Source organism: Jaculus jaculus, chromosome 1 (assembly GCF_020740685.1).
Source record: "Jaculus jaculus isolate mJacJac1 chromosome 1, mJacJac1.mat.Y.cur, whole genome shotgun sequence".
Taxonomy (NCBI): domain Eukaryota; kingdom Metazoa; phylum Chordata; class Mammalia; order Rodentia; family Dipodidae; genus Jaculus; species Jaculus jaculus.
The window spans coordinates 324,440,558-324,467,788 of record NC_059102.1 but is presented as its reverse complement, the minus strand read 5'-3'; the positions used below and the strand labels follow the sequence as shown (position 1 = coordinate 324,467,788).

Here is a 27,231-nt window from a genome sequence, read left to right as displayed (position 1 = left end):
TTATTTTATCCAATTCTTCGGTTAAAACTAAGGGTTTGGGGGTTTAAGGACTTACCTGGCCTCCCCACAAACCCCATTTTATATTGGTGACCCTGGTGGGACCAGAGAGAAATACTTATTATATATTGTTTAATTTCTCACTGGAGAGGAAATGGGACAATCAAAAATCCAAGAATTCACTTTTGAACAACAAGCAACTCTTAGAAAATTATAGAAGGCATGATCATGAACATTTCTTGAGGAGGAGAATAAAAAAACTTCAGTTTGAATATCCACAGCAGGGCTGTGTCATTACACAAAACTTAACTACTAGCTTTAATGGAAGCAAGAGTTAGCCAAAGGCACTGGCTCCGGTGCTATTCACCTCTTACTGGGAACACTGGTCTCCCCTCTTTATTGGTATTCCATGGACAGCTTTCCTATTTCAAACTCACAAAAACCACACATGTGAAATAAATGCAGACCAATTAACAAAGACATGTGTTTCAGGTAAGACATTATTTTGCCCTTGATAAAAATGACAGGTAGTCCTTTACTAGTCACTGAACAAATGTAAAAGAAACCAATATCAGTTTTAATACAAAAGTCAACCCTTTTTTATTCTGCAGCAGTAGAAATACTAACAAGTTAAGATGCACAATTGACTTTTTGTTTTTCTTGAGGTAGGGCTGGTAGGTAGTCCAGGCTGACCTGGAATTCACTATGTAGTCTCAGGGTGGCCTTGAACTCACAGCAATCCTCTTACCTCTGCCTCCCAAGTGCTGAGATTAAAGGCATGTGTCACCATGCCTGGCCACAACTGACTTGTTCTTGTGTTGTATGTGTGCTTGTAATGGGTGTGTGTGGTATGTGCATGTGTACATGTGTTTGTGATGTGGTGTGTGTGGTATGTGCATGTGTGGGTATGTGCATATGTATGAACTCTTGTAGGGCCACCACACACCCTCCTGTGGTGGCCAGAGCAGAGAGGCAGCGTCCTACTCCATTGCTTTCCCACCTTTTCTTATTTTGCGCTAGAGGAGTTTTACTGACAAAAGGGCCTGCTATCTTTGTGAGCTCAGGAGATTCCCTGGACAAAGGAAACCCCTTTGTGGGACTGGGGTTCCGGAGACTTGAACTTAGGCAGTTTCAGGCCCCCTCAGGCCTTCGTGCTTATGCTAGAAGCACACTTACCCACCAAATCATCTCTCTAGTGCCAGATGCACATTTTTTATTTGTTTATTTATTCAACTATTTTACACACACACACACACACACACACACACACACACACACACACACACGAGAATTGATGCACAGGGCCTCAGCCATGTAATTGAACTCTAGACGCTTGCACCACCTAGTGGGCATGTGCAACCTTTTGCTTGCCTCACTTTTGTGTATCTGGCTTACATGGGATCTGGAGAGTTGAACATGGGTCCTTAAGCTTTGCAAGCAAGCGCCTTAACTGCTAAGCCATCACTCTAGCCCTAGATGCACAACTTTAAACTAAGTACTTCTGGAAATGAAAGTGCCTTGGGCTAAAATTTAGCATCAAAGTTCTTATGAAACATATTCATTAACAATTTATTCAACATGACAATTTTTATTTGTGTGCCAGGATCTCATCCATTGCAATCAAATGTTTCTCTGGCTTTACCTGGGTGCCTGGGAAATTGAATTCAGACTGGCAGGCTTTGCAAGCAAGCACCTTTAATTCCTGAGCCATCCTCCCAGGCCCAAGTTTGGCAAGTTTTATTTTTATTTATTTATCTGAAAGTGACAGAGAAAGGGGGGGAAGGGAGGGAGGGGGGCAGAGAGAGAATGGGCGCGCCAGGGCCTCCAGCCACTGCAAACAAACTCCAGATGCGTGTGGTCCCTTGTGCATCTGGCTAATGTGGGACCTGAGGAATCAAGCCTCAAACTGGGGTCCTTAGGCTTCACAGGCAAGTGCTTAACCACTAAGCCATTTCTCCAGCCCTATTTACTTATTTTTTGAGGGGGGGAGGGAAGAGGAAGGGGGAGAGAATGGACACACCAGGGCCTCCAGCCACTGCAAACAAACTCCAGATGCATGAGCCCTCCCCCTTACGTATCTGGCTTATGTGGGTCCTGGGGAACCAAACCTGGATCCTTTGGCTTTGCAGGCAAGCACCTTAACCATTATGCCATCTCTCCAGCCCAAGTTTGGCAATTTTTAAAATGAAGGTAATTTGGTAAGGTAAAGCACATGTTTTGGATATATTGTATAAAAAGAACAATACTCCAATTGAAAGTATTGAAGTTATCTTCCTTTTCATTGTTATGGTTACCAAGCAGGGATAAAATGGTAGACAATGTACCCCCCAGCACAGCCACTGATGAAAGGTTTAGGTGCAGTCATGAAAATATGTCTTTAAAAAGCACCTGGAACCTGGAATTGTCATGTTGAATAAATTGTTAATGAGTATGTTTCATAAGAACTTTGATGCTAAATTTTAGCCCAAATAATAATGGCTATTAAGTTTGAAACTAAGTGAACAATAACCTTAAAATTCTATGTTGATGGGCTGGAGAGATGGCTCAGGGGTTAAGGTGATTGACTGCAAAGTGCAATGACCTGGGTCCAATCTCTCAGTACCCACATAAAGTCTGATGCATCTGGAGCTTGTGTGCAGTGAGTGCAGGAGGCCCTGGCAGGCTCTTCTCCCTGTGTGTCTGTTGCTTTACTCCCACCTCCCCCATGTAAATAAATAAATAATAAATAAATAAATTTATGTTGAGCCAGGCACGGTGGCCACACATCTTTAATCCCAGCACTTGGGAAACAGGAGGAGGAGAAAGACTGTGAGTTTGAGGTCAGCCTGGAACTACAAAGAATGAGGGAGTGAGTTCCAGGTCAGACTGGGCTAGAGAGAGATGCTACCTGGACCTGGGCCCCATCCGCTGCCCATGCCAAATTCTATGTTGAATGGTCAATGACTGGGAATAGAGGTATTTGAAAATAAAAGGTTTCCTAGAAATTAGCTCTCTATTTTTTGAACTCTACAAGTACACTCGTCACATTAACGGATGCTTACATTTCCCCACGTGCAAATAAATTAGAATAGTATTCTAGGTTTGTGAGATGGTAATTACATAAAACATAGTCAACTTTTGTTCAAAATGGGGAACTGTTATAATCTGGCAAGAGAGTGAGAAAAACAGGCAAACGCTGTTCACCAGTCAAGGTGAAGTAATGATAAACACTTGAAGTGGGCCTCTCTAGGTGTCCACAGAGGTTTCCCAAGGTGGTGGACACAAGCAGGTAGGCACTGACGCAATCTACAAGGCAAGGGTTTGGTGGAACTGATGGACACAGTTAACACCTGGCCTTGACTTTTCTGTTTCCAGATTTTAATATATTTGCCTCTGTTTCCTCTAACTACTGAACTGAAGCTCACCCATTTAATATCAGCGCTGTATGAGTGACGTGGGTGATTCCATGAACTGGTATGCTTTGTGAAGCTGGAAAGCCAGGCTGAATCCCATCTTTTGACTGTACACTCAGCATTCTTTATTCTACCAGAGGAGAATCCTGGGCAGAGGCACTCAAAGTAATAAATGCTCACACGCTGTTACTCTATCTCCACGTTACTCTATCTCCTTTCCTAACAGTGAACTCTGACTAGAGGAGGGGAAAGAAAAAAATGGGACAGGATAAATTTTCCCCATTTCACAACTTCATTCAGGCTATGGCAAGCATAATATAGCACAACCTCATGGCGCCAACAGTGGTGTGTCTGACAGCGGAACAGGAAGTTAAGCCACACAATGGTATTTACAATATGTGGCTCCCCATAAACTTAGGTGTCCTGAATGCTAGGTTCCCAGCTGATGGAGATTTGGGAATTAACACCTCCTGGAGGGAGTGTATTGTTGGGGCAGGCTTATAGGTGTTATAGCCAGTGTCCCCTTGACGGTGACTGGCACACTCTCCTGTTCTTATGGTCTACCTTATGTTGGCTAGGTGATGTCCACCCTCTATTCATGCTGTCATTTTCCCTGCCATCGTGGAGCTTCTCCTCGAGCCTGTAAGCCAAAATAAACCTCTTTTCCCCCCACAAACTGCTCTTGGTTGGGTGATTTCTACCAATAATGCGAACCTGGCTCCAACACTGCTTCCATTTAAAAAAATAAATTTATTCATTTAATTTGTGTGTGTACTCGCATGCCAAAGTCTTTTGCTTGGGCGACAATCAAATGCCTTCCTGGCTTTATGTGAGTAGCTGGGGAATTGAATTTGGGCTGGTAAGCTTTGCAAGCAAGCACCTTTAACCACTGAGCATTCTGGCTCTATAGTCCAAATTTTAAAGAAACAATCTGAAATGAGACATTTGGTGCCTTACAGTATTAATAAAAGCATATGGAATGCTCCCCAACCATTTGTCCTTAGTTAGACATTATAACAGGATTCCTAATATTTTTTTCTTATAATATTCTTAAATACCACTTATTCAGAATGTCAAGTATTCAAGCCAAAAATGATGCTGAATAGCATGCAATAGTAATATGGCCAACATTTTTAGGATGCTTGGTTATTTTTGTGATATTTCACAGTGAAAGAATTTTATGTTTAACACAGACTCTCATTTACTTATGTAAATACATTATCTATACCTTGAAATCATGTGTCACTGAGAGATTCAAGGTCACTCTTAGGAATGGTAGTTATTGTCTGGCTAAATGTATATACTATGTTTATCAAACTTCCCAGTAAGCACTTTTCTTAATGTTCATGCCCACATATTGATGCTACTCTCACTTTTGGTAGAGAATCTTCTCTTTTCAGATGGCAGTGACCTTGGGATGACTCAGAAGGCATCATGGAGCTGGGAAGAAGTGACAGGAATGCTTAACACTGCAATATCTCTATCACACCTTCCAAGGCTCAGGGTCTATTGCAGAAGAAGTGGTGGAAATACTGTAAGAGCCAAAGGAAGGGTAGGACTCCTTACAGTGTGCTCCCCCCAGACACAAAATGGCCTGGATATCCATGACCTCACAGTGCCTGACACTACCTACACAAGATCATCATAATAGGAAGAAAAGATGATGACACCAAAATAAGAGAGAGATTGATTGAGAAGGGGAGGGAATATGATGGAGAATGGAGTTTCAAAAGGGAAAGTGTGTGTGTGGGGGGAGGGCATTACCATGGGATATTTTTTATAATCATGGAAGTTGTTAATAAAAAAAATTGAAAAGAAAAAAGTTAAAAAAGAATGATAGCTATTTGTGTGTTACTGAAATAATACACTCCCATACCAGTAACTATTGAGATTTCCTCAGTATACCACTGACTTGTTTCTACTTAACTATGCACTGATTTATACTTTTTAATCACAGACCTACTATTTTTAATGTTTTATCTTTTTTTAAAACTTGGCAGACAATTGAAGAACTGAGAGAAGCTGGAAGGCAGACAACCAAGATAACCACAATGGCATTAATTCATAATAAAATAAATTATTAGGGCTAGAGAGATGGTTCAGTGGTTAATTAAGGCACTTGCCTGTAATGCTGAGTGACCTGAGTTTGATTCCCCAGTATCCACACGTAAAGCCAGATACACAAAGTGGTGCATGCATATGGAGTTTGTTTGCAGTGGCTAGAGGCCCTGGCACACCCATTCTCATTCTCTCTTCTTGCAAATAAATAAATAAATAAAATACATATGAATCATTAAAAATATGTATGAATCATTAAAACAAAACCTTTCTGAACCATAATCATTAAAAACAAAGCAGTATAAATGTACTCAAGTCATATGCTGAGGATTTGAATCTAATACGAATGGGCAGATAACCTGTTGGGCTTCTCTTCTGGAGATTACAAAAGTAGCTAACATACTCAGATTGCTTTGATAAATCTACATGTCTAATGGTTTTAACTCTATAAATCTCAAACAATTAAGAAATATGTAGAACTAGAAATCTTTTTAGAGACCTCAATAATGAACACCAGCTACTGTCATGGTTCTAGTGTACACATCACTGATCTCTGCACTGCTTATTCATTACTCATCAGTCTGAGAATATTTGTGATAATAGAGTTACTAATGTTTATTTGACAACTGATCATTAGTTCAGAAAGTGCACAGGAATCAGTAAGCCATCTTACTACCTCCCACTCCCACAGCAACCAGTTCATCTAGAACTTTCAACACAAGAAATCTGGATGTAAAGTGTTGATCAAGAAATTGACAGGTTAAAAAAAATGTTATCTACCAGTAACTTTCCTTTTTGAGGTTAGTTATTATTTTACATAGTACATGAAAATCCAAACTCTGCTTTGTGTATGTGACAAGTGTTAGGATAGAGGTTGGTCTAGAAAAATTTGAGACCATCTAACCTATAGATCTGCCACTCTGAGTATATCAGAACCTTGTCAGACAGGGTAATAAATAAACCCTTTCAGGCCAGGAAACAGCTAGCATTAGCACTGCAAGATGTTCCCACTTTGTGAATATGCACGTAAAAAGAATGCTACAGATGCTTTGTAAATCTTGGAAATGTATCAGAATATAAATTACTTATTATTAACATAATTTCCCCAAATCTACATTACTTAAGATATTTATGGGGATTCTTTTGAATTACATTAAAAAAATAATCTCATGGAATTTCCCTAGAACTAATTTATATAAAAATCAAACCAATTAAGTCTAAAATTTGTTCTAAATCTTGTTTATAATTCTGTGCAAGTTATCACGTTTTCTAAGCAACTGCATCATATTTGCTTATGTTATATTCTTATTGAGAAACACATTTACTTTGTGTTTGGCTAATTTAGAAAACATACTTTAAAAGATTTAGTATTTTAGTAGCTTTAGTTACAGACATTTATATAAAGAACATTCCTGAAGTTTTGCAGCCAAAGCCAAAGTAGAGGGAGGGGAAAAAAGAAAGGTGGCAAGGAAGCAGAACAGCAGCACCGAGCAGCAGCCAGAGATGACACACACACATGCTCACAGGCTCTGCAGCCACAAGCGAAGGACAAGAGGCAGGCAGAAAGCATGGGGATGGCACACAGTGTGATAGTCTCTTACACGTTTGCCTTTGCTAGCTGGAGTACAGGACGGGGAGCGCTTCAACAGAGAGAGAACACTGCATGTTACAGGTATTCACAGGGAAGACTCCCAGGCCCGTTGGGTCAACACACAAGTATATAAACATATGTACAAGGCCACTGTTTTGGATCGTTGAAAGTACACATATATTAAAAAAAAAAAAAGGAAGATAACACAATAAAGAAATAGCTGCTCAGACCAGTTCTACGGACAACAAGTTTTCACTGGCACATGCACAGTGACCCACAAAATAATATTCACTCAAGTAATGGACAATTTCTTTTCCAGAAAAAGTGACAGTGGTAAATTGAAACATATGACAATAAACAAAGATCTATATAATTCTGATTCTGTGTTTCTAAGCACTTAATGAAATATGCCTTGAATCCTTGCATTTTAAAAAAATCACCAATGAAATATTAACTAGCCTTGCTTTAATAAATTAGTCTTGCTTTATACATTTACCTATCAAAGTTTTATTCTTTCCAAAGGAGGCTCTTTAAATGATAACAGTGAAAATAGTAATCTATTATAGTAATCTATTAGTATTGATAATAGAGTTAAACAAAAACACGTGTTAAAACTGTAATGTAAGCCAGGCACAATGGTGTACACCTTTAATACCAGCACTCGGGAGGCAGAGGTACGAGGATCACTGCGAGTTCAAGGCCACCCTGAGACTACATAGTGCACTCCAGGTCAGCTTGAGCTAGAGTGAAACCCTACCTCGAAAAACAAAACAAAACAAAACAAAAATCCCTATAAACTTTAGGTTTAGTCAAGAGTAACCTTTATTGACATTAAAGAATTAAGATGTGGGCATGGTGACACATGCCTTTCATCCCAGTACTTGGAAGGTAGAGGTAGGAGGATCACTGCGAGTTCGAGGCCACCCTGAGACTACACACTGAATTCCAGGTCAGCCTGGGCTAGAAAGAGATCCTAAAAAAAAAAAAAAAACTAATAAAATAAAATAAATTTATTTATTTATTTATTTTTAAGTTTTGGTGACTTCATGATGCTCAAGCAGTAGAACCTTATGAAAATTGTATCCAGTTTGGCTATTGCCAGGTTCAAAACAACCTAACATTGAGTACTGTTAGGTACTACGCAGACCTTACGAAGGACTAGAAGATAAATAAGGCATAGCAGTTCACAGAATGGTAGAAAAGACATTACAGCAGCAACAAAGTGACAAAAATGATCACAGAGATAAACACAAGGTTTGCATGGGAACCTAGAATGGAGATGCACAAAATTCCTAGTGAGTCCCAGAGCATGGAGTTTATAGACAGAGTCAATGTTACAAAAAACTCCGGAGAAAAGTAGAAAGTTCAAGCATGAGAATAACCGTTCAACTTCATCAGTTCTATTGTCAACAGGCACTGTGGGTATAGAGGAGTGTTATTCACTTCTGTAGGAACAGACACTACTCCAAAGAGTTAACAGCAAGCAAAGATTAGAGGACTTGTACATTTCTCAACTTTTGTTTCTTGGTCTGGTCAGTTACAGAAGCAAGTCTCATGACAAATCAACTCCTACTCCTTCTTCTAGCCTACCAGTTAATTTCTTTCCTCTCTTAATAGCCATAATAGTAAACATCTGTCATATGCAAAATATATATATAGGTACTTTCCAGTGCTTTCCATATACAGACTTTCTTTCTTCTCATACAAATCCTCATGTGGGAGGTGTTACAATCTCCATTTTAAAGATGAAGAAAACAAATTTAGTAACTCTAGGTCTTACAATTAGTGAGTGGTGGAGCTAGAATTCAAACCTCTGCTAGACTCAAACTTTCCTCAGATGATAGAAAACCACCATTTTCACTTCCTAACTCTCCAAGTCACCTCTCAACACAACAGTGTGGCTTCTGCTTTGATCACTCTAACACCAGGGTGCTAATTAATACACTGCTTGTCCAATCTGAACAGCATCTTTACTTTATAATTCATACACTGCTTGTCCAATCTGAATAGCATCTTTACTTTATAATTCATACACTGCTTGTCCAATCTGAACAGCATCTTTACTTTATAGGAGGCTGCTCCTTAAAGCCTTCCATACCTTTGTTTTTTATAACAGGACCCTGCTTCTAATCAGTGCTGCTTCTCCTTGTTGCACAGTCCTGAACTTCACCCCTTCAGAGTTGTCTATGCTGGGCTCACTGCTCAGACTTCTCCTGGGGGTTTCCACTCACTCTCCACGCTGGTCAATGCCCAATCTCAATTCCTTTTCTTAGGCTTTTGCCTAATACATCCAATTATCTGCTGGACACAGCCACACAGTGTCCTTCAGGCATATCCAACTTGTCTTAAAATGAAATTATCATGTTTTCTCGCTGTTAAATCCTGTTAATAATTACTATATATGGGGGGCTGGTTAAGTTTAAGCTCTGTAAGACAGAAAGGTATGATAAACAAAAATCACTACTTGTGGCCCTGACCTGCATCACCATATTCATTTTTTCATCACTGGGGAGATTCAGAAAGGACACTATCTAGTCCTTTCTGCTTTCAGCAAACAGAATTCAATCTCTGCCTTCTCCACACCTAGCACTCCTCCTTTATTCTGCCCACCTATAGTCTCATCTACTATTACCCAGCTCAGGCATTACTCCTTCTAGAAACCTGTCCAACTGATAGCTTTCCTCTGTCCTTTAAATCTTTTATTATTTAACTTCCTGTATGGAGCTATGTACAATTGTCTCTTCCATTAGACTCTCAGATTCTCACAGGTAATATCACGTTTGACATAAAGCCTGTAAGTTTAGAATTTTTCATTAAATGTTGAATGAATCCTTCTGAACTTCCATAGTTAGCAATCTAGATGTTCTCATGGTATTTATTGCTCTCCATATTGCATAATTTAAAACCATGTAATTTTTTTCTAATAATAAGCACCTTGTTTTTAAATTCTGTGTCTGGTTTTGTCTTTCATCTCTGTGCATGATGCAATACTACACATGTAACAAATGCTAAGATGTTTAACAAAATCTTCACTTTTGGGTTATTTCTATTCTAGACTAGTTTACAGCGTGCTAAAACCATGAAAAAGACAACAAACATATCAAAGTAAATAAATTATCACTATACTAAAAATAAGCCAAGATGTCTCCCAAAATTAGTTTGAGTAATGAGGACAACACATTTTCTAATGTATTTATGGCAATTACTCCAAGCTAGTACCTTAAACCATATGCTTCATATCTAGATCCATGAAATGCTACTAGAACTTTAAGGCTGAGTATAAAGTACACAACCAGAAATAAATAGGAATCATCCTATATTCTTAGGTGTACATAATTTTGCTAACAGTTTTAATGAACTCTAGGGGTCTTATTTCACAAAACACTAAAGGAGAGATAGACCATGTAGTCATGGTTTTTATTTCCAGATTGTCTAAATATGTTCAGTCATCTTATACAACAAATAAGGTAGGAAATATATATAATATAATATATAGATTAGACATCCCTAATCTGAAAATCTGGAACATGAAACTTCTTGAGCAGCAGAGTATTTGGGACTTTCAGATTAGGGATGTTTCCTGGGAAATACTCCAAATAGTCAAAAAATCTCTGAAATCTGAACCACTTCTGGTATTTTGAATACAAGAAGCTCAAGTTGTTTGCCAAGATTTCTTGTTTCTCCTATTTGGCAGAATATGAGAAAAGAAACTTGAAGTGGATGAGACAGTTGGATCTAGATACAATTCTCTTTCATGGCTAAACTAGACACTAGAACTTTCATTTCCATCTGTCCTCATCCTGTTAGGTGTGTAAAAGATGAGACTAGGCATCATGTGGTCTTAGATTGGGTGTCGGGAGCCTCAGGGGAGCTGCAGTTGCTCTTTGACTTTGGGAGCTACAGGTGGTCTTTAATCTCTTATCCTACAGCTTAGGTGAGAAGGCAGCCCAGGTGAAATAACGCCAGGCATCATTTAACATAAGGCATAGACACCTGATAGAGGGGCGTTACCACATGGCCCTGGGCACGAGGGCATTGTCTTCTGTATATAAGCTGTGTCTGCCTGAATAAACCTGAGCCTTGATCAGAACTTGTCTTGGCTCCATTCCTTGCGTTCTTGTCTCAGACTCATTCCCACTTCCTCCTTCGGGGTTTGTTTCGACCTTCGTGCTGCAGGCCGGCACAATAGGGCATGTGGGTGAAGATGAGGCAAAATAATGGTAGAAGAAACAATGATTTTCACAGCAGAAGGTATTGTGCTGTTTATTCTATAGCTTTTTTAAGTACAGAAAATGCCTTTCCAAAGAGATCACTCATCAAAGTGCCCTCTACTTCTTTTAAAAGTAATTCTCTTCCCCTAACAAAAGCCTTTATGTCTACTTCTCTTTTGTTTCAAAGATGCAGTAAAAAGTCATTCTCATTAAGTTACTCTTACAAATGGGAAGGGGCTGTGCTAAATAATGGCTAAAACCACGGCATTAAGCATATAGGTTTCTTTTCTTTCTTTCCTCCTTAAGGACAGCCTAAATGTCTCTATCCCCTTGAGTGATGGAAGCAGGGTGCTGACATGCATCCTGCTTTGCCAGATTGTCCCTGTAGTTTGGGGCTGATGAGGGGACAATGACTGGCAGCAATATAAACTTCTTCCTGCCAAAGCTATTCCTACACCGAGAAGGAGCCGACTATACAGAGTGACTTAAAAGTAAACACCCTCTTCTGAAAATCTTCCCATAATACAGGAATTCTAGAATTCATGTGAATTTTAAATTAGAAGGCAAAACACCAAACATACTGAGGAAAATTTAAAGGTGGGAGAGTTGTATGCTGCTTTAAAGAAAAAAAGTAGTTTTAATAGGCCTGGATAAGAAGGTAGAAGTACGAGCAAAAGCAGAAGGTAACTTTGGTGGAGAGGATGTATTACTAGTAAAGCCCCCAAAACTCCGAGAGCCAACAGGACACAGGGCCCATGGGGATAGGGGCGGGTGGATGGCAGACACAACACTACAGAAAACCTGATCTCTACCAGTGTGCTTCCCACAAACCGTACTCCCTCCCCTACCTACAAAGTCCAGCTGCAATTCAGATTTTAGCTCTTCAGCATAATCTTTTCTGCAGCAACGAGACAGAAGACAGAAAAGAACAATGAGAAGGATGGCATTAGGGGCTAGCTAAGCGCTGGAGCATAGTTACTACAGGGGAAGTCATATATTATAAACATCCATGTATGAGACAATCAGATTTAGAACAAGAAGCACTCAAGATTCAATTATCCTTAAAAATCTAAATGCCTAGTAGTGGGGACTATGAAATTTGGGTATAGAATCTTAGATCTGGAACCTAAATCTGTCAAGGACTGAATACTACCATTGAAAACATCATTCTACAATGACTTTGATGATAAAGTGGATGAACAGATGACTCTGGAAAGAGTGGTCATGATCAAGAAACAAACAATAACAGCTTTGTGTCATAAAGTATGAATGAAGAACAGACAAAAGGTTTTAGGTAGGAGCATACTGCTGGCCTTCCCCCATATTAAAAGTAATTTTTAATAGTAATAGGAGTTTTATTTTATTTTATCTATTTATTAGAGACGGGGGCATGGCAGAACCTCTAGCCACTGTAAATGAACTCCAGATGCATGTGTCACCATGGGCATCTGGCTTATGTGGCATCTGGAGAATGGAACCTGGGTCCTTAGTGCCTTCATAGCTTAGCCATCTCTCCAGGCCAGTAATAGGATTTTTAAAAAATAGTAATAGGATTTGACAATTCCAAATAAGGTATTGTGGTTCACATTATTGGTGAGTGGAAAACTAAGGGATAAAGAGCTATGAAGCACTGAAGTGAAATTGGCCTATGAAGCTACAAAGAGACTACAGAAGGAAGGGCTCTGGCTTATTAAGGAAATGATGCTAGCATTCTTTTTTTTTTTTTTTTTTTTTTGTTTTTTGAGGTAGGGTCTCGCTCTGGCTCAGGCTGACCTGGAATTCACTATGGAGTCTCAGGGTGGCCTCGAACTCTTGGCAATTCTCCTACCTCTGCCTCCCGACTGGTGGGATTAAAGGCATGCGCCACCATGCCCGGCTGATGCTAGCATTCTTAAGGGCATTGCATATATTGTTTCTTTACATCTTCAAAGCACCTTATAAGATTATCTGTCAGATGAGCAAACTGAGGCACAGAAAGGTTATGGAACTTCTCTCAAACTACCTACCTAGAAAGTTTAATAGGCAAGATCTGGGCTAGCTTATTAGCTTTACCAAAAAAATAGGAGGATGGAACTGCTAAATCATGCTTTTAAAGATTTGGATATTCACCAGCAGTATAAAAAAAAGGTAAAAGAAAAAGAGAGAGAGAGAGATGGAAGGGAAGAGGAGAGCAGGAAGGGAGGTTGGGAGGGAGGAAAGAAAAATAGGCAAGGAAGGAAGGAAGGAAAAGATAAGTAGAGAGGGAGGGGGCAGAAAAAGAGAATCTGGAAAGCTGGGCTGGGAATGGAGCTCATTGTGTAGAACATTCTAGAAGGCTCAAGACCCTGGGCTCAATCCTCCCTACCGGGGTGGTGGTGGTGGTGGGGGAGAACAAGAACATGAACCAAGATTGGGCAGCTTTTATGTACTCAACTACTTTTCAGTCCCTGTGTACAGCTCCTCTGTACAGCCACATGTTCAGCTGAGTTTGTGCTGCATAACTGGGTGAAGGGCAGAAAGGGAAAAGCACAGTACAAAATGGTGTGATTTGGATGCACTTTTATTACACCTGGAGGCAGTGATGCCAGAGAATGTCTGAGAACTGAAATCAGCCAGGTACTGGCAAAGGGGATGCATTCTTGAAGACCTTCTGTGAAAAGAGGTCACATGTTTGGTGAAATACAAATTGCTCCAATGTAATTACAATCTTGAGGTTTTATGGGAGAGTAAAAGAGACAAGAGTTTGTTACAAAGAAAAGTAAAATAGTTCACTTAGTGGGAAGAAGTAAGTAATTTACTCAAACTTTCTTCTCATTCTTTTTAATGCACATTATGTCTGCATTAAGAATCACATCTTGGGCCAGGCATGGTGGCGCACACCTTTAATCCTAGCACTGGGGAGGCAGAGGTAGGAGGATCGCTGTGAGTTCGAGGCCATCCTGAGACTCCATAGTGAATTCCAGGTCAGCCTGAGCTAGAGTGAGACCCTACCTTGAAAAACCAAAAAAAAAAAAAAAAAGAATACCATCTTGGGGACACTGGAGAGATGGTTTAGTGGTTAAGGCATTTGCCTGCAAAGCCGAAGGACCTGGGTTAGATTCCCCAGGACCCACGTAAACCAGATGCACAAGGGGGTGCATGCATCTGGAGTTCATTTGTAGTGGCTGGAGGCCCTGGTGCACCCATTCTCTCTCTCTCTCTGCCTCTTTTTCTCTCTCTCAAGTAAATAAATAAATAAAGTTAAAAAATAAAACAACATCTTGGGTACTTAACATACTGCACAACAATAGCATGTTTATTACAACAGTTCTTTGGATTACACTACAGAAATATGCAGAATGATACTTTGTCTTAGGAACAGCACAAATTTCCATTTTGAATGGACACATGTATGTTTTGCCACAAATATTTCAAAGAGCAAAAACAACTTTTGTGCTCAATAATTTGAAAAGTTATTTATATCAATTAGTTCTAAACCAGGCGTGGTGGCGCACACCTTTAATCCCAGCACTCGGGAGGCAGAGGTAGGAGGATCGCTGTGAGTTTGAGGCCACCCTGAGAATACACAGGTTAGCCTGTGCTAGACAGAGACCTTACCTCGAAAAACCAACAACAAAAAAAGTTCTTTTAATGTAAAATTATTCTAAATCCTCTTCTGACTATAATGTTCTATTCAACAAGACACTTTTATGCACAATGTTTGTATTTAATTAAACTCTTTATTTCCTCATCTCTGGAGAGTCCTACTGTTCAACAGTAAGAAACTCTTATGTGACATGGATTTCTAGTTATCTAATGTGGAACAGGAAATTTATGTTAATAGGCAGTATCATAAAGAGAATGAATGCATTAAATCACTTAATATGAACTTCTAGATTATTAAATCTACCCAAATTAATTTAGGACAGAATGTGATAATGCAGTCAATTTGTGAGGCATATACTATATATGTTAACTAAAATCCCCTCCACAGTAGAAGAGTAATCTGTTAGTACTAAAAATTAATTTATATTCTTGTTGTGTTATGATAAAATTTGCTAGAGAATTTATTTTAATTTTTTTGATTATGTTACTAAAGGTTATTTTTTACCAATAGAGAAATTAAAGTGCTGAAAAGAAAAACTGAAATTAAAATATAAATCATTATGAAAAATAAAAATGAGCAGTTACTTATATATAGTGACAATTAAGTTTCTAGTCTTTTTCCTTCAAAGAATGGAAATACAGAGATTCTCTGATGGCCAAAGCATTTTTCAAAGTATCCTTTTACATTATTATGCTTAGTAATGATACACAATTATATTTAAGATAAGGAGCATTTGGCCCATAAATTTCCAAGTGATACTTCTAAAACTGACTGCATTACTAGGCAAATTCTTCAAATCAATTCACTGATGTTTTTTTACTGAATGATGCATTGGTTTGAAAATCAAAGACTTACGTCATCCAAAAAATCAATCAGTGAGGATGATGAAGAAGAAAAGGAATCCTATTTAACGAATTCAGCAATAAAAAAATAGAAAATATGGATGAAGCAATTTAATACAAACAAATAATAAATCAAAAAATTTTGTAAAACAATTGAAAGGCAAATGACATTAGTTCAAACAAATAAATGAGAAAAGCAGTCACTGTCATTATTTTCAAGAAACAGAAATAATTACTTTTCAAAGAGTGTTTTTTTTTTCTTTCCCAAAGGAATGAAATTTATCTACTGTACCAAAAATGTAAGAAAGGAGGCTCATGACCAACCATTAATAATTGTATCCATATAGTTATGAAAGTAACAACCAAAATAAGCATTAGAACCTGTGGTTCTAATTCTTCCCATTGGAACATAAGCAATCTGAGAAGAGAATTTTGTCTCTTTTGGTTAATATATCTCCAGCACTTACAACAGAGCCTTGCACATAGATACATGACTTAAATCAGGTGATGACTACTGACATATATTCTTAAGACAAACATACTTTATAATATTATGCTGATCTATTTTTAGCAAAAATTTTAAATTATAAGAAATGACAAAGAGCTATATAATCACTATGTCACTGCTGTAGAATCTGCCTACTAGAGTATATGTACTACTTTTAACAAGAAGTATTTCTTTTTTTTTTTTTTTTTGCAAAAAAGAAATTTTGAATAAGAACAAGCAATCTGCTATTGTGAGCTCCAACATTTTTCACTTATTTTTATTATGGCTCTATGATATAGAGAAAAAAATTGGTACAAAACTTGAGATTTGCTCTGCTACTACTCTTTCTTACGGACACTAAAACTGTTTTTAAATCTAATGATGACTTTCACTTTTAGACCTTTCTTAGGTGTTTTTTTTTAAAAACAAGCGTGATTATACTATTAGAATGTAGAACATAGTTCTTTTCTGTGTTCTTGTTCATATAAGAGTCTAGGCCCTCTTTTGTGGGATACAATAAAACAACTTTATAACAGGTAAATTTTAAGTCACAGAGTAAATTTTAAATTGATCACAGAGGCTATTTTTAAAAGTTTAATACTTACTTCAAATTGATCCAGAGCATCGGTAGGCGTATTCAAAAATGCCAAGAAAGAACGCTGTGAGTCTTGGTGCTCTATACCTAGAAGACAGCAGCAACTTCTTTTTTAAAGTAGAACAATCAAAACTAGTTTTCATGGGTATCCTCTCCTGTCTCAGCCTATCAAAACTGTTCAAAACTATTATATCCCAAGGCTGATCAATATTAACTCCACATACTTAAAAAACCAAAATATATAGACTATCACTTGAAAGCTAAATTAGACTAGTTTCCACTTAATAAATTTCTTGGTACATCATTTAAAAATATAAATCCTTTGGTAGATTTGAGAAAATGGTAAAAATGGGGGCTTGCTTATGGCTGATTTTCCTAAGATAATTTATCACTAAAACAAGGTTTCTGTTTTGAAATAATCTTTTTAAGTACATAGGACACACAATACAACATAAAGATTATAAGAAAATAATGCAATGATAAATGTACTTAATTACAAAAAGCTTTTCATTTAAGGTAATGGTTTACTAAAAAATGAAGAAATCAAATCCGTTTTTCTCAAATGAATTTCTAAAAATGCATACATACTTCTCAGATATAATACATTTAAGGATATAATTTCTAAAATTACTCTCACAACACAGACATGATGATAAACACTGGGGAAGATAAAGCAGAAACAACTCATCACACTATTTTTAGTTAGTAATGTTACTGTTAATTTTCTAATGTACCATAATTAGTACACAGATATTTATGTTCAGAAATTCAGCAGTCAGCAACTGTTTGTTGAGAGCCTATTACGTACCAGATTACTGTTCTAAATACTGAAGACATGACAGTAAACAAAGCATAAAACAGTCTTTGCTCCCATTTTATAAATATGACACTACTTAAGCAGCATATAGCACATTGTTATAATACATGATATATTAAGTAGCTTAGTACATTATAACATAGAATGATATATAAGTATCTAAGTACAATATTATAATGAAGTTTTGTTTTATAAAACTCAAAATCTAAAAAAATACCTTAACATGCCTTCATAAGGTAATGAGACAAATATTTGACACTGGTGTCATCATTGCTAAATTGTGAGGCTCACAGGCCATCCATGTCTTATGTATTTTTTCTGAAATAATCTCTCCTACCCTTCATTAATTAAAGCCAAGCATGATCATCATCTTAGTATGACAGCTAATGCTCTTAACTGGACTTCTAGGCACTTTTGATGGCTCTTTGCTTTTCTTGTTCATTATGAAATTCAACCAACAAAAAATGTATTGAGCAACAGGTACTTTAATGCCTTTATGTGGTTAATTTCTGTTCTCCAAAGTTTTACAAGCAGATGCAGAGACTCAATTAGCTTTATCCTCTCTGTCTTGAGACTGTGGAATTGCAGAAACCGTAGGTCAAATCTGAAGCCCATTAATTAGTTCAATATTTAGTAATGGACCTTATTAGAAACTTAAATTTTAGAAAGCTGCATGTAAAAGATCCCCTTATTAGAGCCAGAAAGCATTCATTCTTAGTTGCAAGTCAACAGAAAAGTTGCAAAATGGCAATCAATCCTCGGAAATCTCACAAACAATGAAAGCATTAAACAGAAGACACTGAAGTGCCAAAACAAATCTCCATTCAAATTACTGATACTGAATTAGATTAATCTTTAGCTGTTTTGTATATTATTTCCTTGATTATCCTAGGAATGAATCTCCACAAGATTCTATACATTGTAGGCACATAACAAGTGCTAATAGCTGTATGTGGTGTCACATGCCATTAATCCCAGCACTTGAGAGGCAGAGGTAGGAGCACCACCATGAGTTCAAGGCCACCCTGAGACTCCATAGTGAATTCCAGGTCAGCGTACACTAGAGTGAGACCTTACCTCAAAACAACAAAACAAAAAAAAACAAAAAAGTGCTAATAAATTAATCCCAGTACTAGTTGGGGCTAGGGGCAAAATAATCTTGAATTCAAAGCCAACCTGGGGTACACACAAGACACTTCAGTTCAAGTACCTTAAATAAGTTCTGACTGTTAATATACACTGCCACTGTTGGAGCAATATTTCATTCATTTTTGATTATGAAAGTTTTTTTTTTGCAATCATAGAAGTGTTATTTGTGAAATATTTCATGACACTGAAATAACAGTAAATTTATGGCAAAATAACTTCTTTTGACACTTTAATTTCTTAAAGCAATGTATATATGAATAAAACATACTAATTCAGGCCAGCCTTCTGAGAGAGATACAGAGAGTATGTAGGTATACAATATATATATATATTCCTACATGAATGTCAGAATATTGAGTGATGAAGTGACCAATTCTCCTATCTACATATTAACTTGATTCCCTCATTTTGTAACCAAACACATTCATAACAAAACAGTAAGCCTTGATGAATGCAAACATAGTCCCATACCCTTTTCAGATCTAAGCTCTTCGGAGTCCTTTATCAGTTGTTCAATTTCTGAGAGTAGTTCCAAGTTCTTCTTTTCAGAATCTTTCAATTTACTTAAAAGGAAAAAGGAAAACCATCACTAATTTTGTGCAGCTGGGGTTATGTGGTTTAAATACCTGTCAGGGGGCTGGTGAGATGGCTAAGCAGTTAAGCATCCTTTGTGCATAAGCATGGGGTCGGAGACCTCCAGAGTTTGAATCTCCAGACCCCACGTGAACAGCCAGGTATGAGTAGCCCCAGTCCCATAAAGGGGAGCAAAGAGACCAGAGACTCTCCTTGACTTGCTAAAGAGTCAGCTCTGCTATCAATATGAGATTCTGGCTCAACTAAGAACCGGACACTCGACATTCAGGTCCAGTATCTCAGATGAACACCTACCCTTATCCCTGGCAGGCAAACGCATGGACATAGGGCACTGCAGGGGCACATACACATGTATATACCATACACACATGCCAAGTCACACACACACACACACACAAGCAAACAAAATTAAGTAAATATCTGTCAGGATAATTAGAGGATTTCAAGCATGAAGGACAAACACAAACTGCCTTACTCTGCTGTACATTTATGGAGCTGAGCCAGGCTAATTTATTTCAGGTCTGATGACGGCTGCCAGGGCAGGGGTGTGGCTTCCTAGTAGAGGATCTGCTATCATGTGTGAAAGCACAGTTGAGAGGACAGCAGATAAGTACTGAGGGGAACAGTGTGGACATCAAAGACTTTTATAGAAAGTTTGTCAACTTGAGCTAAATTATTAATTTAAAAGAGATAAAATAAAAAATAAAAGTAAAAAAGTTATAAAATCAAAGGTTAATTATAAAGTACTCTTATGACTTTGAATAGACAACTAAGAAATTGAAGTATATTGTAAGTTTATAATTTTAAATGGGATCTTTATCTCTGCTTTGTGAACAAATGTCTTACAGAAAGAAAAGGTCATACTCCAAATTATAACACTGAGCATGATATTCAATAGTTCTTTTTTTAAAAAACGTTTATGTAAGCCAGGCATGGTGGCACACGTCTTTAATCCCAGCACTTGGGAAGCAGAGCTAGGAGGATAGCTGTGAGTTCAAGGATACTCTGAGCTAGAGTGAGACCCTAACATGAAAAACAAACAAAAAAGTTTATGTATTTATTTTGTGTGTAGGGGGTGGGGTGCTCCAGGTCCTTTGGCCCCAGCAAACAAACTCCAGACATATGTGCCACTTTTTACATTAGGCTTGATGTAAGTACTAGAGAATTGAACCCAGGCTTTGCAAGCAAGTGCCTTTAACCTCAGAGCCATTTCTCCAGTGGTAGCTCTTTACACAAGGTTTAATTCTCATTCCTCAGAAAAATTTCTTACAAATGCCACACATTTATACAAAAAAAGGTTTAATTCAGTAGGGATGTCACATATCTGTCCTGTGATATGATTGAAGACATCAACATCTGTGACTTAAGGCCAAAGGAGCCACATAGTTAAATGAATTTATAGTCCTATATTTTTACTCATGCTTTTGGAACTTCTAATATTTTGAGCATCAGGTAGATTTTTTTTTCTTTTCAAAAACTTTATTGTGGTGAAAATACTTAAAATATACCCTCTTGACCTTCTAAAATGTATACTGAAGTTAACTTTGTGCATTTTATTGAACAGTAGATCTGTATAACATTTTCATCTTGCAAAAGTTTTATTTGTAAAGTGAACCTATTGTTCCTGTATATTGCCTATACTGACTTAGTTCTTGTGGTAGTTTGAATATATGGCCCCCAATATATTAAGTGTTTTATTAGCTTGTAGTATGGATCTGTAGCCACCTGGCTGGAGGCAGTGTCACTGGGTGGATCTTAGGGTCCAGCCCTCAGGTGTGGTGCTGGGTTTGAGATTACAATCTAAAGATATGCAAAGTGTGCCTAGCTGGAGTTCCTGAAGTGTCCTGTGCAGTGTGGCTTTTTGCTTTTTGGCTTGTGCTTCTCTCTCTCTGCTTGGAGCTGTGAAGGCAGGCCAGCTTCTTCTGCCATTATGGAACTTCCCCTGAACCTGTAAGCTTCAGTAAATATCCCTTCCTTCATAACTCTGCCTGGTCTGAAAGTTCATCTCAGCAAACCTAAAGCTGCCTGCTACAGTTCTGAATAAGGCTGATATCTAACCCAGCTTTTCATTTTATCATGTAGGTATTTGGAGTAAGTTTGTCCTACTGTTGTGACAAGAATCAAGGAATATGTTTATTAGTTAAGTGCCTCAGAGACTAGGAGTTTGCTTTTGAGTAAGTAAAAAAACATGAAAAATAATTAAAACTACCTTGCTATTATGAAATGTTATCAATAAAACAAACACTTGTAAAAGATTTTTGGAAAGGGCTTGGGAGATGGGTCAGTAGTTAAAGGTGTTTCCCTGCAAAGCCTGCTGGCCAGGGTTCAATTCCCCAGCCACCCAAGGAAAGCCAGATACTACAAGTGGTGTTGGTGTTCATTTGCAGTGGTAAGAGACCCTGGCATGTTCCCATATGTGCAAATAAATACTTTAACATATACATATGTATGTACATACGTGAATACATACTATATACATGCATGCATACATACACAACAAGATCTATGGCAGAAACCATTTTCAGATGTTTCAATCTATTCTATATGTTGCATTTCTATATAATTAGATACCCTTGAATGTGAGAGAATTTTAGATTTAGTAGAATAAAATGAGTCAATTAAACTTTATAAATAAGGAGAAAAATAAAAGAACAGAATATAATGGATCAGCCTGAGGACAACAAGGCTGGATTGAAATTTCTTTAGTACTTACATTGAATTCTTTTCAAATCTTCCTAATTTTTCTGCTCATCTCCTGCTGCTCTGACCCCTGCCCTGTGCTAAAATCAAACTTGGGCCTTCTGCATGCCAGGTAAGCAAGCACTCTACCACTGAGCTACATCCCCAGTCACTCTGAGCATCACTTTTTATTTATTAAATGTGTAACTTCCTTCCAAATAACTTTTAACCAATTTAGAAAATGTTCTAGTAGGACAAAGTACCTGACTTACCATTCTGTTACGATGTTAGACGCTTTCACTTTGTTCAGTTCTTCTTGGATAGCCTGCTTGGCTCTAATTTCTGCATCCAGAGCTGACTGCAACTCTAGTCTAGCTGACATATCCAGTTTTGCAAAACGGCGCATTTTCCAGGGCATATCCTATGAAATAATATAATTATAACCAACTTTCTTCCAATTTTATGAACATTTAGATTTCACAATTGAAATGAATTTAGAAGTTTTTTGCTAATAGTACAGAAGAAAATGTATTTTTATTAAACTCAAAAATTATGGTAACTATACATAAAAGACTAGGATTTATTTTTGGTGTGCACATATGTGTGGTAGGTGTGTGGGGTATATATAAGTGTGTGCAGATATATGCTCCCTGTGGCACACATGGAAGCCAGATAAAGATGCTAGGTGACCTCTATTGCTCTTCCACCTTATTTCTCGGAGACTGAGTCTTTTACTGAACTTGTAGCTCCTAATTTTCCAGTTAAGACTTGCTAACAAGGGCATCCCAGCCATTCTCTTATCTCTGTTCCCTTCAGTGTTGGAGTTGCTGACATGCCTGGTCATGTCCAGCTTTTTGTTTTGTTTTGGTTATTTTTTATTTATTTATGTGAGATCAACACAGAGAGAGACAGAGAGAGAGAAAGAGGGAGGGAGGGAAGGAGGGAGAGGGGGACAAATAGCAGAGACAGAATGGTCACGCCAGGGTCTCCAGCCACTGAAAATGAACTCCTGTGCACCTTGTGCATCTGGCTTATGTGGGTCCTGGGAAACTGACCCTTGAACCGGGGTCCTTAGGCTTCACAGGCAAGCATTTAACTGCTAAGCCATCTCTCCAGTCTATGTCCAGCTTTTTATGTGGGTGCTCGGGATTGGACTTGGATCTCATCCTTGCACAGCAAGCACAGCCCTGGGTTGTTTTTTTAAACAGTTCCTTCAATAATGACTATTAATATTACAACTACAGTGATGCATTACATTTTTCTAAACTGGAAAAGACCTGAACTAACTCATTTCTCATGAAAGCTTTTACTTTTGAACAAACTGACATGATCAGATTTTGTACCTTACTTTTTTAAAAATAATGATACTCCTTGCAAAAATGGGAGAACTTACTGTTGCTCGTGTACCCAGGCTGGAATTTCTCAATGTTTCTAATTCTTCAGTCATTTTAGAAGCTAAAGCCTGAAGATACCCTCGTGCATCCTTCTCATCACTGACCCTAGAAAACATAAAGACAGAGGCAAGTGCTAAAGTGAAACAGATGTAAAAAATGACAATGATCCATGTACCTTTAAAACTTATAAAGAAATAAGTGACAGCACTTGAATAACTTCCTTCAAAAGGTCTACCACACTACTACTACCTGTCAACAGATGTGATGAGAGTTACTGAACTATTCAGTTTTATGGAAACTAAAGCTGGCAATGTTTAGGAAAGCCCAAGTTATTCCTCTGATAAATTGGTAAATTTTTCTTGAACCACAGAATAGAATTCTTTGAATCTAACATTGGACACACATGTGTGAGGCTTTCTGAAGAATACTGATTTCTCATTAACTGGATTCTGATATCTTATCTTACAGAAACATACGTACCCTCATTAAAAATATCTTAAGGGGACCTTAAAAATGGGCTTGGTACCTTTGTTCTCTCAGATAGGAGTTGATTTTTGTAGTATAAGCAAAGTGTATTAAAAAAAGATAATAGCCAATTTACTGCCTATTCCAGAAAGTTATAAATTTTTAGGTTCTATCTAAATCTATAACCCCCCCAGCCTTTCAAAAGAAAAATGGGGGCTGGAGAGATGGCTTAGTGGTTAAGCGCTTGCCTGTGAAGCCTAAGGACCCCAGTTCGAGGCTCGGTTCCCCAGGTCCCACATTAGCCAGATGCACAAGGAGGCGCACGCGTCTGGAGTTCGTTTGCAGAGGCTGGAAGCCCTGGCGCGCCCATTCTCTCTCCCTCCCTCTATCTGTCTGTCTCTCTGTGTCTGTTACTCTCAAATAAATAAATTTTTAAAAATTTTTAAAAATATTAAAAAAAAGAAAAATGGCTTTAGAAAATATGTTAAGAAGTTTGTATAATGAGAAGCTGTTTCCCTCTAAAATCTCTAGACTTTAAACATAAGCAAACACAGTCTTATCATTTAAGTAACTAGTCTATATTATAAAAAATAAGGCGTAGTGGCACATGCCTTTAATCCCAGGCAGATGTAGGAGGATTGCCATGAGTTACAGGCCACTCTGAGATTACATAGTGAATTCCAGATCAGCTCTGGGCTAGAGACCCTACCTCAAACAAAAACAAAACAAAACAAACAAAACCAACAACAATAAAAAGAAGAGGAGGATAGAAAGGAAGATTACTTATGTTTAGAATATAAAGAAACACATAGTAACAAGGCAGAAAACACTATATTATCATTTATGTGACCTCAAGCAGTGCAGATTTAGCATCTGCTAGAGCTCAGAGATCTTAGCACATATATATTTCCAGGAAATCTGTGAGGCCAGTATGTTTTATTAACTTTGGAAGTCAAATAACTTCTTAAAAATTAATTCTGTGTTTAAAATTTTGTGTAACAATCTCTTCATTCTAACTTTGCTTTTTATTTATAGGTTGAATACATTCATGTTCTTATGTCACTAAGTTTTTCCACAAACCCTACCTCCTTTTGATTAAACTTGTGTTTCTTTCTGTTGGCTATAGAGAATTACTGGTGAGAAGGGTTTGAATAAAAAAAATGGTGATAGAGGGGTGGGTATTCTGCTCAGTGGGTAGAGTGTCTGCCTAACATGCACATAGCATGAATCCTGGTATGATAGCACATGCCTCTATAATCCTAGCACTTTGGAGGTGGAGATAAGAGATCAGGTAAAACAGGAGTTCAAGATCATTCTCTGCTACTTAAGAAATTGTAGGCCACACTGAGGCTACAGGAGACCCTGCTCCTGTCCCAAAAAAGTGGTGATAGTAGTGAGGAGAAAGACACTGCGACAGCTATAAACTGATGCCACCTAAACCACAGGTCTTACACAATTCCTCTTCAATGCTATTGACTTCCAATCCTGACCTACATAAACATTTTCTTTTACCTTTTGGCTTTTCAAGACAGAGTCTCACTGTGTAGCCCCAGTGAGTCTATCTTTATTTTTGGTCCCCTACATGCGAGGATTAAGGGCATGAGCCGCCATATCCACCCAAGTATCTCATTTTACCAGATATCCTCTACCATGTCTAGGCTATCTGGTTAAACATACTGATATACTCATTTTATTAACTTTTATAAACAGTTTGAGAGGCAATTCTCACATGTTTTCTTTGGGTATGTCATTTTAAATGTATTTCTAGTTCTACAGTTATCATTCTTACACATAGTTATTTTTCCTACCACAACACTGCATTTCAGTTTCATTACTTCCACTGGTTCCTGAAACATAAACACACCCTTCTAATTTAGTACAGGTGCTGCCACAGGAAGCACCACCCTTCCAAATCAAAAACCTTTCTAACTTAAGGCTGCCCAAATCCCCAACTTCCTTTCCCCCCCTCTTCTTCACATTATTATTCTAACTGCCTCAGTGTCTAACCATATACTTCACTCTAACATATTCCCAGAAGTCTAAATGTATCTCAACCATTTGACTGGAACTTAAAAAAAAAAAACAACAAACCTCAATTTCAAAAGCCTATCTTAGCTGGACCTTGTTCTCTTGGCTTATCTAAGCCTCTCAAGTTCTTTCAATTAATAACTAGTTAGTATTTTATAAATACAATGGTGTATATTATGAAGACAGAGATACACAGGATGTAGTTCTTGAAAAGTTGGGAAGATAATAGATATATCACAGAGCAAGTAGAAGCTTACATTTGAGTCAGAACCTGGTTTCAAATCCTCAAGCTGCCACCGCTGTGTGAGTTTAGATAAGTCACTTGCCCTCTAACTATGTTACCTCCCTTATAGGATGAGGATAATAATTACACTACCTTATAGTGAGGCAGGATACAAAGACAGGGAAAATTTAGAGAACATACTAAAAAGAAGACACCCCCATCCCCAAGCCTCTCACCAATACAAAATCAATTTTGCCACAACTAACAGGTGCTTAAGGCCTTTCTTTTCCCAGCTATAAAACTGTAATTGTCCAAAAATCTCACCTCATTTACAGTAACAACTATGACCTACATCCCTAGTGGCTCTAGGTTTTATCTTACCTGATTGTGGCACTTTCTCTGAACCCATACTTTTTTTTAAATTTTTTTGTTTATTTTTATTTGTTTATTTGACAGTGACAGAGAGAGGAGGAGGCAGAGAGAAAGAGAGAGAGAGAGAGAGAGAGAGAGAGAGAGAGAGAGAGAGAGAGAGAGAGAGAGAGAGAACGGGCGCAGCAGGGCCTCCAGCCACTACAAACGAACTCCAGATGCGTGCGCCCCCTTGTGCATCTGGCTAATGTGGGTCCTGGAGAATTGAGCCTTGAACTGGGGTCCTTAGGCTTCACAGGCAAGCGCATAACTGCTAAGCCATTTCTCCAGCCCAGAATCCATACTTTTGATTATCAAAGATGGAAACAGAGAAAGACCAGGGGAGGGTCCCCTTGAGACCCAATTAACAATGAAATTCCCATTCAAATTTGAACTCACATAGGCTTCAAATTTCCCAACAGAACACTTACTGTGTCTCCCTTAGAAAAGCCTACAATCAGGAATACATTCATTCTTTCTGACTCCCTCATACTAAATGAAATATCTTTAATGAAATTCCAAATTCTGTTTCATATCAGCTCCTACTAAATTTCTTTTCAGCATGGAAACCATGAATCCTGGGTTGAGCCTGAGTGCTGGTGAGAGTGATGGTGTAGAGCCATGTCACTGTCCTCTCACTGCTAACATGAGGACTGCTGTAATAACTAATGAGAATATATATGAATGTTCATTCTAATGCCTAGAACATACTGTTTTTATCAATATGGCTATCATT

General features: G+C 37.9%; 1 protein-coding gene across 11 annotated transcripts in view; it reads right to left on the bottom strand.

The window, feature by feature from the left end:
* Cdc42bpa (CDC42 binding protein kinase alpha) overlaps nucleotides 1-27,231 on the bottom strand; it is a 296,605-nt gene that overhangs the window by 58,133 nt on the left and 211,241 nt on the right. For 6 of the 11 annotated variants that reach the window (XM_045157767.1, XM_045157782.1, XM_045157792.1 and 3 more), the window contains 5 exons: nucleotides 23,371-23,476; nucleotides 22,250-22,398; nucleotides 19,176-19,267; nucleotides 16,749-16,825; nucleotides 15,670-15,717 (listed from right to left, as the gene is read on the bottom strand). In XM_045157767.1, coding sequence (XP_045013702.1) covers nucleotides 15,670-15,717; nucleotides 16,749-16,825; nucleotides 19,176-19,267; nucleotides 22,250-22,398; nucleotides 23,371-23,476 — 472 coding nt within the window. Of the gene's footprint in view, nucleotides 1-7,048; nucleotides 7,088-15,669; nucleotides 15,718-16,748; nucleotides 16,826-19,175; nucleotides 19,268-22,249; nucleotides 22,399-23,370; nucleotides 23,477-27,231 lie in introns of all 11 variants that reach the window. The other 5 variants (XM_045157773.1, XM_004653262.3, XM_045157801.1 and 2 more) reach the window with 2 other exon arrangements.